At 36.0% G+C, this 13,136-nt stretch overlaps 4 protein-coding genes across 4 annotated transcripts; all 4 read left to right on the plus strand.

Annotated features, from left to right (window-relative positions):
- Positions 1–975: 975 nt before the first annotated feature.
- Positions 976–2,487, plus strand: TM35_000034310 (serine/threonine protein phosphatase; the record flags this gene model as incomplete). Its single annotated transcript, XM_029022198.1, has 1 exon — positions 976–2,487. One exon carries the CDS (start codon positions 976–978, stop codon positions 2,485–2,487), a length of 1,512 nt encoding a protein of 503 aa, XP_028886744.1.
- Positions 2,488–3,219: 732 nt separating this feature from the next.
- TM35_000034320 (uncharacterized protein) lies at positions 3,220–8,046 on the plus strand (the record flags this gene model as incomplete). Its single annotated transcript, XM_029022199.1, has 1 exon — positions 3,220–8,046. The coding sequence occupies one exon, from the start codon at positions 3,220–3,222 to the stop codon at positions 8,044–8,046; it is 4,827 nt and encodes a 1,608-aa protein (XP_028886745.1).
- A 378-nt stretch (positions 8,047–8,424) lies between these two features.
- Positions 8,425–10,350, plus strand: TM35_000034330 (uncharacterized protein; the record flags this gene model as incomplete). The annotated part of the gene is made up of 1 exon (XM_029022200.1): positions 8,425–10,350. One exon carries the CDS (start codon positions 8,425–8,427, stop codon positions 10,348–10,350), a length of 1,926 nt encoding a protein of 641 aa, XP_028886746.1.
- Positions 10,351–11,042: 692 nt separating this feature from the next.
- TM35_000034340 (uncharacterized protein) lies at positions 11,043–12,602 on the plus strand (the record flags this gene model as incomplete). The annotated part of the gene is made up of 1 exon (XM_029022201.1): positions 11,043–12,602. The coding sequence occupies one exon, from the start codon at positions 11,043–11,045 to the stop codon at positions 12,600–12,602; it is 1,560 nt and encodes a 519-aa protein (XP_028886747.1).
- Positions 12,603–13,136: the final 534 nt, after the last annotated feature.

Here is a 13,136-nt window from a genome sequence, read left to right on the forward strand (position 1 = left end):
TTTTTTTTTTTTTTTTTAATTGTTATTTCCCCTTCGCTCTGTGTGGAAACAAGTCGTCACCCTCCAAGTAGGGGGACCGGAGTGAATGAATTACTGGCTTCTCTGTCCTTGATTTGAGATATTAAATTTGAAATGTGTTGCTATTCATTGCAACATTTATCCTCAGAAAAAAAAAAAAAAAAAAAAAAAAAATCTTTTTTTTTCTCTGGAGAGATATGTTACTACTACACCGGCACAGTCCCTTTTTTCTCAGTTAGGTTGGTGTGTGTAGATGTCTCTGGGTTTGCGATTATACAAAAGGAATTCAACTAGTAATAAATGATATATTAAAAAAGGAAAAAGGAAAAGGAACAATCAGTCGAGGAATTCTGTTTTTGTCTGTGTGGTTTAAAAAGTTGTAAAGACACAACTTGTACACACCAATGTATTTTATTTCGTGGCGGAATATAGGATAATAACCCCGACTCTTTTTTTTTTCTTTTTCTTTTCGTTATCATCGCCTTTTCTCATTTTTCTTTTTTTTTTTTTTTATCTTTTTCGGATTCGGCGCAACCTTCAGCCAAAAGAACTTGTGTTGAAGAGAAGAAAAAAAAAAAAAAAAAAAACGCCTGCCTGATAGTATTGAGTATAATTTTTTTTTTTTTTTTTTTTACCAAGTGACGTATCAAAGTATAATACCATGCAAATGATTTTGTTTGATTTGACTTTTTTTTTTTTTCTTCTGTCACTAAGTTGTGTGTTTCTCTCTTTATGTATACTATTATTATAATTGTTACTTTCTTGTTATTTGCCTGTTTTCTTTCTTTTTTTTTTTTTTTTCTTTTCTTCTAGTGAGTCGGGCAAGCTGCACGATATAACACTCACTTCTCTGTGGGGCGGCAAGAACAGAATCTGCTGGCTCTGCATACACACAAGGTAACAAAAATAGCCAAACGTTGTCTTTTCTCTATTCTCCATTTCTCATCCCTCGTGTGAATGACACCTGTGCTTTACACTATTCTTATTCTTATTCTTCGCGTTGTGTTGTGCTCATTACTACTGGAGGTGGCGGCCGCAGATTCACGACGGCTTCTCACGATTGGACTGGTCGCTGATAATCACTACGACACATTTCCCGCCGGTGAAAAGGCCCCATGGGAGAGTATGCACCACTGGTTGATTGAACAGAGAAAGCGGACGACTACAACTAAACTGCGACGCTACGATGTTGCGAAGGATAAGATGGATGAGGCTGTGGGACTATTTAATAGTATTCCAGACATGAATGTAGTGGTGAATCTTGGGGATCTCGTTAATAATGATATGATGTGGAATTTAAAACCTATACTAGATAGTTTTCATCGTACAAAAGTACCACATTATAGTATTTTAGGTAATCACGATCTTCGTGGTCATAATGATCGTTTTGGTAAAATAAATAAAACACAGGAAAAGTGGGTAATGAATAAATTAGGACTTCATCGTTGGTATTATACGATTGATCATCCACCATTTCGTTTTATTTTTATGGATTCCATGACGAATGATCCAGAAAATACAAATATAACGACAAAGGAAGAACAAACAAAATGGCTAAAAGAGGAATTAGATAAAGCTAAATCTGATGGACGTGTAACAATTCTTTTTGCTCATATCCCTATAGGATTTAAAACGAACCGTTTAGGTCCACTTTTATTACAATATGATCAAATGCCATTAGTTTTTTCTGGTCATAATCATAAGGGAGATTATGTGATACAAGGACCACATCGTGTGCATTGTGTTACTTTAGCTGGTCAAATTGAAACTTTATCTAATGCCTATGCTGTAGTAGAAATATTTGAGGATCGCGCAGAATTAACAGGTTTCGGTCGTGTACCTTCACGTATTATGTATTTTCAACCAAATGTAGTAGATATACTTCGTAAATACAAAGGGGAGTTAAAACATGATTTGAGTGCGCAAGGTTGTCAACCACCTCCTCCGGATAAGTTATGGGCCAATGAAGTTCTCCAAAAACCACCTGATCTACAATTAAATATTCCCTATTATAGAAAACCAAATCTTCCTCCTGCTAATGCAAATTCCCCACCACAAACCAGGTTTTTCATCGAAATATTGCCTAAATTAAATAGAGGAACGGGAGGTATTAGAGGTCCAGAAGAAACAGTAGATCTTACTTCAGCAACAGATAAAAGAACATGGTTAATAAATGGTACAAGAATTGTTAATGACACAGAACCATTAAGGAATAATATTAGTTCTATTTCTGCTTCTGTCCATAATGTTGGTGTTGTTGATGGTAGCGGTGTTGTTGTTGTTGACGGTAGTGATGGTGGTAACGATGAAAGTATCACAAAGATTATTCAGAAGGAAACTATTACTGATACTGATTTGGACCAAGAAATGGAACTATTTTTAAAGCTTGTCCTTTGTACACCTATTGTGGCTTTGTTTCTTTTATTGCTATGTACATTAAGTAAAGGACGCCGTTTAAAAAGACGTTAGTAAGGAAGGGAGAATTCCGTATATCTTAAGAGTTAAATTTTAAATTTACAGGTGGGGTACGAATTCTCCAATATTATCAAACCAGAGAAAGGGGAAAAGAAAAAAAAAGAAAAGAGAAGAAAAGATAACAAAAAAAAAATATATATAAAGATTAAGAATATATATATATATTATTTCTCTGTAGTACTGGTACCGGTACTAGTTAGCGTTGTTGAGATTCCAACCACCAACAGGGGGGGTGGTTGTTGGTTCTCTCTTTCTTTCTATTTTACTTACTCACTTTCGGTTTTTTTTTTTTTCTTATTCTTTTCTTTTTTCTATTTTTGAATTTTTTGCAAATTTCTTCTTCTTTTTTTTCTTTTCTTTGGCATTTTCTCTTCCCCTCCCTTTCCCATCGCCCCGTGGGGATGTAGCTCAGATGGTAGAGCGCCCGCTTAGCATGCGGGAGGTATTGGGATCGATACCCAACTTCTCCAGTTTTTCGTCTCTTTATTGTTTATTATTATTATTGGATTGTGAGTGTTGTTGTATTTTTTTTTTTTTTTTTTTTTTTGATTATATTTATTCAGTATGATTGGAATTTGTAATGTTATTTCGATAATCTCTCATTGATATTTTATTTGGTTTCTCTTCTTAATGTTACCTCTCTCGTCTCTTTTTTTTTGTAATTAAAGAAGGTACAAGGAAAAAAGAGGTTTAAAAAAACAAAACAAAAAAAAAAACAAAGAATAAATGGGTCTGGAGACAAATTCTAGCGTTAACGTTTATATTGGTTTACATTCATGGCCATCTACTCATCGACAGTTTACATCCTCCAAAGATTCTGTAATCAAAACTATTACTAGTGACGAAGAGAATAAAAATGAAGATAATAATGATGAACTTGATGAAGAAATTGAAAGAGTCATTAGGTGTAATAATTCCCCATATATTATATTACCAAACTGTGTACAGATGCATGGGAGTGGTTTGCGTCTTTTACTACATTCTGGATGTGTTGATAGTGATACTACCGCCAGTAAATTAAAAGAAGATGCTTGGGATGAGTTATGGCGTAGTGGTTCTTTTTGGTTACTCTGTTGTGCTGCACCTAATAATAATCTCCATGAGGAAGAAAAAGATGAAAGAGAAAAAAAAGAAGAAAAAGAAGTAGGAGGAAGTAATCCTAATCTCTTTAATAGTCTTAGAGGATCAGAAGAATCAATGCTGCAGTACCTAGTGATGCGACTCTTTGATATTGTTTCACATCTGTCAGTTTCTGTAATAAGATGGACAGAAGGAGGCGAAGAGTCATCAACGAATACAGTACATTCACCATTTTGGAGAAATTCATATCAAAAGAATGATGAATTTACAGATATGGATTCATTATTAAGATTTATAAGAGAATATTTAACAGAAAATAGGAAAGAATCCTTAACATTTTCATTTTCTCTGGTAAGTATTACCTTTTCTACTTCGACATCAGAAAAGAAATATGAAATTGTTATAACTAGTGTAAATGCTCGATATGATATACTCTCAGTAAATACATCTAATTCACTTATTGCAGTACGTACTTTATTTACAAATATAGCCCATATATCCATGAATGACTCTTATGAAAAAGAAGAGAATAAATATAGTATCCTTAAACAGTTAAACTTATATCTAACGGATTTACTTCCTGAAGAAGTTCTTCATTTTATTCTTATACATTGTAATGTATGGAATAAAGAGGATAAATTGAATTATCTTGGAGCAAATCCTCCACGAGTAGTTTATGCTATATTGGAAACTCATGATGGTGTTATTGTAAGAGAGGGAGTAGATAAAAATGCAAACTATTATGAAAGTACCTGTATAGAAATTGTTCGACATCTCTCTTTTTGGTGCTCATTAGGCACATCCAAAGTATATGAAAACACTAATAAAAACGTTAGCAATCATAATGAAGATTACCAAAATACTGTAAAGGATTCTAAATATTCTTCTCACAATACACTAAATCAGATTAAATACAATCTTTTGACACTCTTAATAGATACTGAACATTTCCCTCAATTGATAAAGGATTGGGAAAGGTCAAATAATAATAATAATAAGGGAGGTGACGTAATGATATCGAAGAGTATATTTCTTGAAACTCTTGAACGGGTTCATCGCAAAGAAGAGCAAACAAGACAGAATGGATTACAAGATCGAGTACGTCGTATTCTCTCCTCTAGACCACGTAATAGTAATCTCTCAAGACGTCAGTTTTCAGCTGTTAATATGACACTTAAATTATTTGGCGTGGAAAATGAGGCTTTATTGTGGTGTCAGAAGCTTGAAGAGAAGTATTATACTCTTCTTCATAGAGTTTTCTACAAAGATTGGGAAATTCAGTGCGATACTCTCTCAACTCAAGGAAGAAACTCTTACCAAGAGCAGGAACAACGACAACAACAACAAGAAGAAGAAGAAGAAGAAGAAAATAAGAGTTGTAGCACCTTCAAAGAAAATGAATTGACCCAAATAATAAAAAGATCTCAACAACAACAACATAATGACGTACATCTTCCTATTGTTATTTTATCAGTAAAAAATAGAGAATCTTCCTCATCGTTTTCTCCTTATTCTTTTAAATTAACATCATCTTCATTATTTCCGAGTCTGGGATGTGAGTTGATGTTAACACCGGGACATAATTCGTTTAGACGTTTAAGTGAGGTTGAGAATATTAAACGACTTTTAATAATGATTAATGCCGCTGACTCATTGCAATTGTTATTATTCTCAAGTTTACATCATATGCGATGTTACAATAATCAACTGATGACATCTTTAAATGAATATGTTTCTACACAACACGATATAGATAATTTGACATCACAAGAGAATAAATTTCCAACATTGAGTCAAGAAAATCAATTATTTCAAGAATTTATCCAGCAACGTCTAAGTAATTATACGGATTTTCCACTTGTGTTGGAATACATATATGAAAAAATACACTGGTTCACTAAATCTATTTTTCATTTGCAACAGCAGAATAAAGAAACGGTTTTTCAGAACTCTTCATTAAAAAAAATTGACGCGGTAACGCAAACTTCTATTGCCTCATTGGAATTACCTATTCAAGAGAAGGATGGTGATATGGACTGTTGTGGTCCAGAGGAATCTCTGACAGTGAAAAGTGAAACATCACGTCATCGTGCATTGGAGGAAGTATCGTCAACGACCACTTCAGCGTATACCTCGGAATATGAAGAGAATACTCCTTTTCAACAACAAGAAGAAAAGTATATTGTAAAGGATAATTTAGTCTCCTATCCTGATGTACAGGAAAAGGGTGTAGTGGAGAAAGAAAGAATGCATACTCTAGTTTTGGGAGAAAAGAATGCAGAGAAATTAAGAGTACTTGCAGAGTATAATGATTATAAGGAATTTCTAAAAGGTTTGACTTTTATTGGTAGATCTCACCGTTTACGTCGTGATGATATCAATACGGAGGGAAAACAACAACGTGGATACCGACTATTACTATCCACAGGACGTAGCGTAGAGGCTGAAAAATATCATTATAAGAGTGGGGATTCTCTGCCTGCTCTCAGTTTCTCTGATATTACAGAAGAACGTAAACATTGGAGTAAACCAGAAGTTCTGGATGATTATAGAAAACTATTAGCATATAATATATATCTAGTTGGTGAAGTAGGATGTGGAAAATCTACTCTGGTACACTCTCTTGTGGTTAATAATTCTTCTTGTACGTCTCCACCTATAGTGACACCCCATACAATGACAATGGAACGAACTTCTTTCATTGTGAAGATACCAATTCAGAAAGAATTGTTACCTTTGGGAGGATATAGAAATATTACCTTATCTAATATACAAAAATGGATATCTTTGGATTCTAAAAAAAATATGAATCCCTGTAGTGTTGGTGTAAATATTATTGAAACGCCAACACCTTTACTAATAGCAGCCTCTACAGGAAATGTGAAACTACCTATTAGGGGAACTGTATACTACATTGTATATCATCTACAAGATAATTGGGAAACTATACAATGTACCATTAGGAAATATATGTTGGCATTACAGTCAGCTGTAATACAATCAAGTCCTCATATTATAAATATCTTACAATCATCTAATAGTGATGTGAAGGATATGAACTTTGGGCAAGAATCACTCCCTTTACCAGTAGTGCTTATTGGGACTCATGCTGATATTGCATTTGATAATGTCTCCATGGCTCAAGAAAGATTATTTCAACTTCGACAGTGGTTTGAAGAAGAATGCATAAAACTGAGAGAAAAAACAGGAAAAGACAAACCGCATTTATTTCTGGTAGATTCATATTTTACAAGTACACTGAATGGTACGGTGATCAGTGAACATCCTGGAGTATCTACAACTTTTGAGTCTTTACTGTGGCGTACATTATGGTTTCTTCATTATACTGCACCATTAAATCCAATGCATATAGTAGCACGGTGGTTACCGCAGATGTTTTTCAAAGAACTTGGAGTACAAAACGAAATAAATGGTGTCAATCAAGAAAGTGATGATCCGCAAACTTTATGGAGTAATATTTACAGGACGAATGGTACTCTTGAAGAGTTTTGGGAAACAATACAATCTCAGCATGGAAAACAAGATCAAGATAATCGTAATATGTTAATAATACCTCCAGAAATGTCAAGTGTATGGTGGAAACGTGGTTCAGAGGGTCTTCTTGTACTTTTTACTGCACTTCAGCGATTACGTCAATTTATTTCATGTTCTTTTGATGAACAATCGTTAGATGATGCTGTGTTGTATCATTTAGGGTTTGTTCTTCCTGATGATCCAGATGAAACAACTGTGGATGAACAAGACGAAAATGAAGAAGAAGAAGAGGAATTATATCTCCGTCTGAGAGATATATTTTTGGAATCTATTTTTGAAGAATGTCGTCTTCGTGGGGTGTTGTTGTTTCTTCCACACACTTCTACTTCTTTAACCCCACATGTAAAGGAGGATTCTCATGATAACACTAACACAACAACAATAACAAGAACAACACCAACGCAGCGTATGGTGATTGTTGGACCCGAATGGGTGGAGAATCTCTGGTCGCAGACATTAGCACCTGCGCTGGTGGTACATCACACCTCATCTCTTCTGCAGAGTTCAACGGAAAGAGTAAAGGATGTGTTAATGATTGTGTTAAAAGAGTCTCTCAATCAGCTTGGAGTTAAGATGCCGGCAATGTACTTTGCCTGTGTGTGGCCACAGTTGGAAGAATCTATACGAGAGGATGTGATGGAAACAGCTGCTGATGCAAATTATAATATCCACAAAATGCAGGAGTATTTTTCATTGTATTTTAATAAAAGTTTAGTTTCATTAGAGTTATTGCAGCTCTTCTGGCAACCTCCACACGGAGTTCTTACCACGAAAAGAGAAACTGCAGCAATGGGGTTGATAGCCTCTGGATTAACGTACGAAAGTGAAGTTTTTGAAAAGGAGAAACTGAGTGGGAATAATGAAGAATTGTTCTTTAAGGTACCCTGTATAAACTTGAAAAATGAGAACACCTCGTAGGGTGTAGAATGATGAGTCAATGAATGAAGAATACTTGTTGTAACTTTAATTTTATTCCTTTCTATACTAACTTTTATCTCTCTGTCTTTATTTATATTTACGTCTATTTCCTTTTTTTCTATATCGTATTGTTTTTATTATTATTATTATTATTATTATTATTATTATTATTATTATTGTTTCTATACTTTCAATGCCGTCAAGAAGAGGTGTGGGAATACCTTTTTATTTTATTTTTTTTATTCTCTCTTTGTCTCTCTCTCTCTCTCTCTGTGGGTTTGTGGTATTATTATGTTTTTCTACTTTTTTTTTCTCTCTCTCTCTCTCTCTCTCTCTCTTTTTTTTTTCATTGTGTAGCTGAGATCACCTGAAACGACAATGTCCAGCTGCGATAATCCCCGTGAGTATCTTGCCGCTCTCGTGATTGAGATTGCGAAGGTGATGGAAAATGTAACGTACAGGCGATACATGGAGCCCCGCTTGTCAACGAGAGAAAAGGCACAACTGTGGGCACTGCGCAGTCAAGCACTCTTCGGTGATGCACCTGATGACTATGAAGTGAAAGAAAAACAGGAAAATCGAAAAAATAGCGAAACAGAGAAATCAACTTCAAAAAGAATCTCTTCTGTTACTGGATTTTCCTTACCACTACCACCAACCCATTGGTATCAGTTCAGTGCACGTTTCTATTTCGCAGCATGGAAGGCATTGCGAGGAACGATGACTCCGCAAGTGGCAGCTGAAACATTTTGTACAGAATTTTTTTATTTATTGAAACTTCATAGTGTTCCTGCTATGCTTCCTCTTATGGAATCTGCTCTTAATACGGCTCGAGCAAAGGCTACAGCTATTATTAATCATACTAATACTACTTCTACAAGTAGTACTAGTCCTGTGGCCGAAGGTGGTATAGTAGATAGTGATCATCGTATTCGTGAACTTAAAGTATGTAATGATGGATTCCATGTACGTGGATGCTTTGAAGATCCTGTGGTGATTGCCTTTATTTGGCTCTGCAGAGCACATTGTATACCTTGTGAAGTTGTTTTTGAACCACTTCCTGTAAAGTCCTCACTTGGCGAAGAAAATTTATTTCTTGTTAAATCGTTAAAGTATGGGACCATTGTTACGGAACCCTTGGCAGCGTTTTTCCTTTGTGTAAAATTGTATTTACCTCATAGTGATCACTGGCTTGGTGTACTACCTCTTTCTCAGACGAACACCTCCTCTTCCTCCTCTTATGCAGATCATGCAATAGAGAGAAGTACATGGATGGAGTACATGCAACACATTCTAACAGATCTCCGAATTCCACTCCTTCAGTATATGAGAGAAGTGCTGTGGCAACAGAAACTTAATGAAAAATCAAAAGGATTGAAGTTATCCCCACGACGTACAGGAAGAGGTTCTCAATTAGAAATGAAACGTACCTCATTTGATTTACTGCGATCTAGGGATGATATATCAAGAACAGTGATGTCATCCATTATTCGTTTTGAAAATTTTGCGATTCATTACTATAAGAAACGCTCCAAGTGTACAATTTCTGTAGCTGAGCTTTGTGTGGCTGCGTATGGATATATTTTTTGCACCAATCCATTGAGTAGTCCTTTATTCCCTCTTGCTGTGGTTATACCTTCCGTCTCTAAACAAATTGGGATGAACATAGATTCAAAATTAACACAACGTGGTTCTTTATTGACAGGTGCATTATCAGTAGAACCAATGCGAATGTCACCACTAAATACTACAGCTTTGTTAAATGGAATTCCGAAAAAATATCAAGAGATTGCAACTCAAATTTTACATGGTGCCAATGCTACACAAACAGCAGCACCAATGACGTTTCGTATTAATGAAGAGAATACAGGAATTGAAAATATGAATAAGAAAAAGGTATCACCGTTTGGTATTAAGTTTCTTCACGTTGATTCTGCGTGGAGTGGTGTAGCCGCTGGTACAAGTCAAGCAGCTGTAGAAGTAATTGATTGCTTGATTCAAACAAACTGTTCTCCTATGCGGCATCGCTTTGCTCAGATATTATCCTATGCATGGCGGACAGCAAATGAGCAGTGTATTGGTTTTCCTTTTCTTGTGCTTGATAAGGAGCAACAGGCTTTTCTAGCTCCTTCAAATGTTGAGAGTAGTGCTTTTGCACGTGAAAGGGCTTCTTGGAATGAAGAAAGCATCGTCAAAATGGCTAGAGTATATTGGTCGAAATTACGTACAGCATTTGGCATGCCATCATCATCATCATCGTCATCTGAACAGAGGGTCTACTCTGGTCTAATGTCGAGGTTGTGAGGTGAGGCGTGCGGTTTCTTTTTTTTTTTTATTAATTATTATAATTGATATTATGGTTTTACTATTATTATTTATTTAGGTGTTTGAACGTAGAATGTGTGAGAAAAAAATCATGTGTTCTTGCCTGATATGTGGATGGAAAGGATATTCCTGGGAAATGGAACGTATGGGACACTGAAATGAAATTAGAAATAAAATTAAACAATAAAAGAAAAAAAGAAAATATATCTACTTTTGTTTTCTTTTTTTTTTTTTTTTTTTTTTTTTTTTTTTGATTTGTTGGCGTTTTTCTCTTCAAAAGAGTTTATGAATCGGTTGCTACCTTCTTCATCATCATCATCATTCTCCCCACCAGTTTGGTGGATACAAGTTCGAGGTTGTTGTTGTTGTCGTTGTTGTCGTCATCGCTTTGAAATACAAAAAAAAAAGAAATTATTTTTACGGGGAACCATTTCTTCTTTCGGTTCTTTCCTCTTTTTTTTTTTTTTTTTTTTTTTTCCACCGTTGGTGTTGTTTTTTGTTGATGTTTTTCTCTTGACACTGTTTTTTTTTTTCTTGTTTGTTTGTTTGTTTTTCTTCTTCATATATATATATATATATATATATATATATAAATGTGTACTCTTTTTATTTCTACCTTTTTTTTTATTTTGTTGGTAATTGATATGTAATGAAAAGAAAGAGGAATGTCGATGAAAGTGCGGCATTTTGTGAAGATCACCGTTGCTGTGGCCATCGGCTACGTTGCCTATCGTGGTATGCGAAGTTTTCTTCGTAATGATATCACACTGAGTCTCACGGAGGTGGTGCACTTACTTCCGAGTGAACGCACTATTGAGATGGATGAGGGAACGGAAGTGCATGGAGAGATTCAGTGTGAAACGTATTTGATGCGCAGTTACCGTTTTCTTATGAAATTAACAGCAAACGTGAAGGGAGACATAGTTGTGCCCAACACTAAAGTACGATCTCGTCATCGTGTCATGCATGCAACAGAAAATGGTAGCTATCGAAACTTGACACATTCTATTGGGAGTAAAAAACGAGATGGTTCTCCCAGCATTATTGTGACGAACTTAAATCCCATGGTTGATGGTTGGGAACTTGCAAGCAGTGGAAATCTATGTTTTACTCCCGCATGTATTGGAGATGAAGTCCTATTATGTTATGAAGGAACAGTTAAAGCAGGAACGATGCCTAATGCGGTGGTAAGAAATTGTTATCTTCACCCAGATGATACACCAGGCCTAAAGAGACTCGTATTTGATCTAGTCGTCTATGATGTTGTACACGCCGTGCGGGTAAATGTCAAGTTACCCAATCACTATTGTGATGTGGTGGCAGTTCATACGAGTGGTGTTGGTCGTGTTCATCAGCCCAATCCACGCAAACCACATCATCTCATGTGGGAAATTGGCACTGTTGATGAGACGACGTGGAAGGGTGTGAATTCACTGGGGCCTGGTGTATTGCCAGAGGCGCGACTCGCCCGTCGTGGATTTACGGATGATGATTTAGCCGAAGCCGCACTGCGAAGCAACAAGGAGATGGATGGTAGTAGTACGATGGGGCATACACACTTTATATCCGATACTGCAGAGTCTCGATTTGAGGATACCATGGATCGTGACAGTAAAAAGAACAAAAGCAGTTCAAATGATTACGATTTAGGAACTGGTATGAATGCTAATGAATCCAGCAGTAGTATGCCCTTTCACCGTGAACGATCTGGGTTACCAGAAGGTACTCATCTTCTTATCGCCAACTTCATCCTTGTCTTTGAAGAGCCTGATGGAATGGAATATGACTACGTCTCCAGTGACTCGGATGTAGATAATATGGATGATGAACTCACTTCACATGAAGTGCATAACAGTAAAAAGCATAAAGACGGAAGAGAAATGTCTCCAACTCGTGGAGGATCTACCAAAAAGTCTGCAAAACGTGAAGAACGTGCCCGAAAAAAACAACAACTACGACAACGTAGTGTTGATTCCATTCTTACCTCAGGAAGAGGGGTTTCCACATATCTGCCAGAAGTTGAATTTTCATACAGTATCGCTAGTCTCGCCTCTGGAATGACGATACGAAAACTCCAAACAGTGAGTGAGCGACCTAATTGGGTTCCACGCTCTTTACTTGATTCTTGGCTGCTGCGATGGATGATTCCAGGTATTCATAAACTACGATTAGGGAAATATGCTCACTACACCACGTGGTTCGTACAGCCTGTTGTCATTTCAACCCTCTGATAAGGTGCCTGTGAAAGTTCTTACACTACACTTATTAGCAGAGGGAAGAAGAAGAAGAGGAAATTCTCAGTTTTTTTCTGTGCAGGCATCTCTTTATATGTGGTCTGGGATTGTGGGAAAGAGGTTAAGACAGAAGGAAAGCGAAAAAGAAAAAAAAAAAGAAAAAAAAAACGAGAGATGAGGGTGGGAGAAGGGAAGGGAAAATCTCAAGAGAGGTTTAGGTTAATGAGACTGGTTGTCACTGGGTGAATTCAGTATCTTACTCCATGAAAGAAAAAAGAAGAAAAAAAATGAAAACGAAAAATGGTTTATCACTAAGGTGGATTACATACATGTTATATAATCTTACAGTGAATATAGTTTAATCATTCAGTTGCCACCGTCGCTCCTTTTTGTGACTGTAAACATCTCCAGAGAAAAGGATGATTAAGGGGGGAAAAAAGAAAGAAAGAAAAAAAATAAATAAAAGAAGTGATACGCTTGTATATATGTGTGTGTGTGTCTGTGTTGGTGTGTAGAATAGAAGTGGTGATG

Source organism: Trypanosoma theileri, assembly GCF_002087225.1.
Source record: "Trypanosoma theileri isolate Edinburgh chromosome Unknown TM35_Tth_3_V1, whole genome shotgun sequence".
NCBI lineage: Eukaryota > Euglenozoa > Kinetoplastea > Trypanosomatida > Trypanosomatidae > Trypanosoma > Trypanosoma theileri.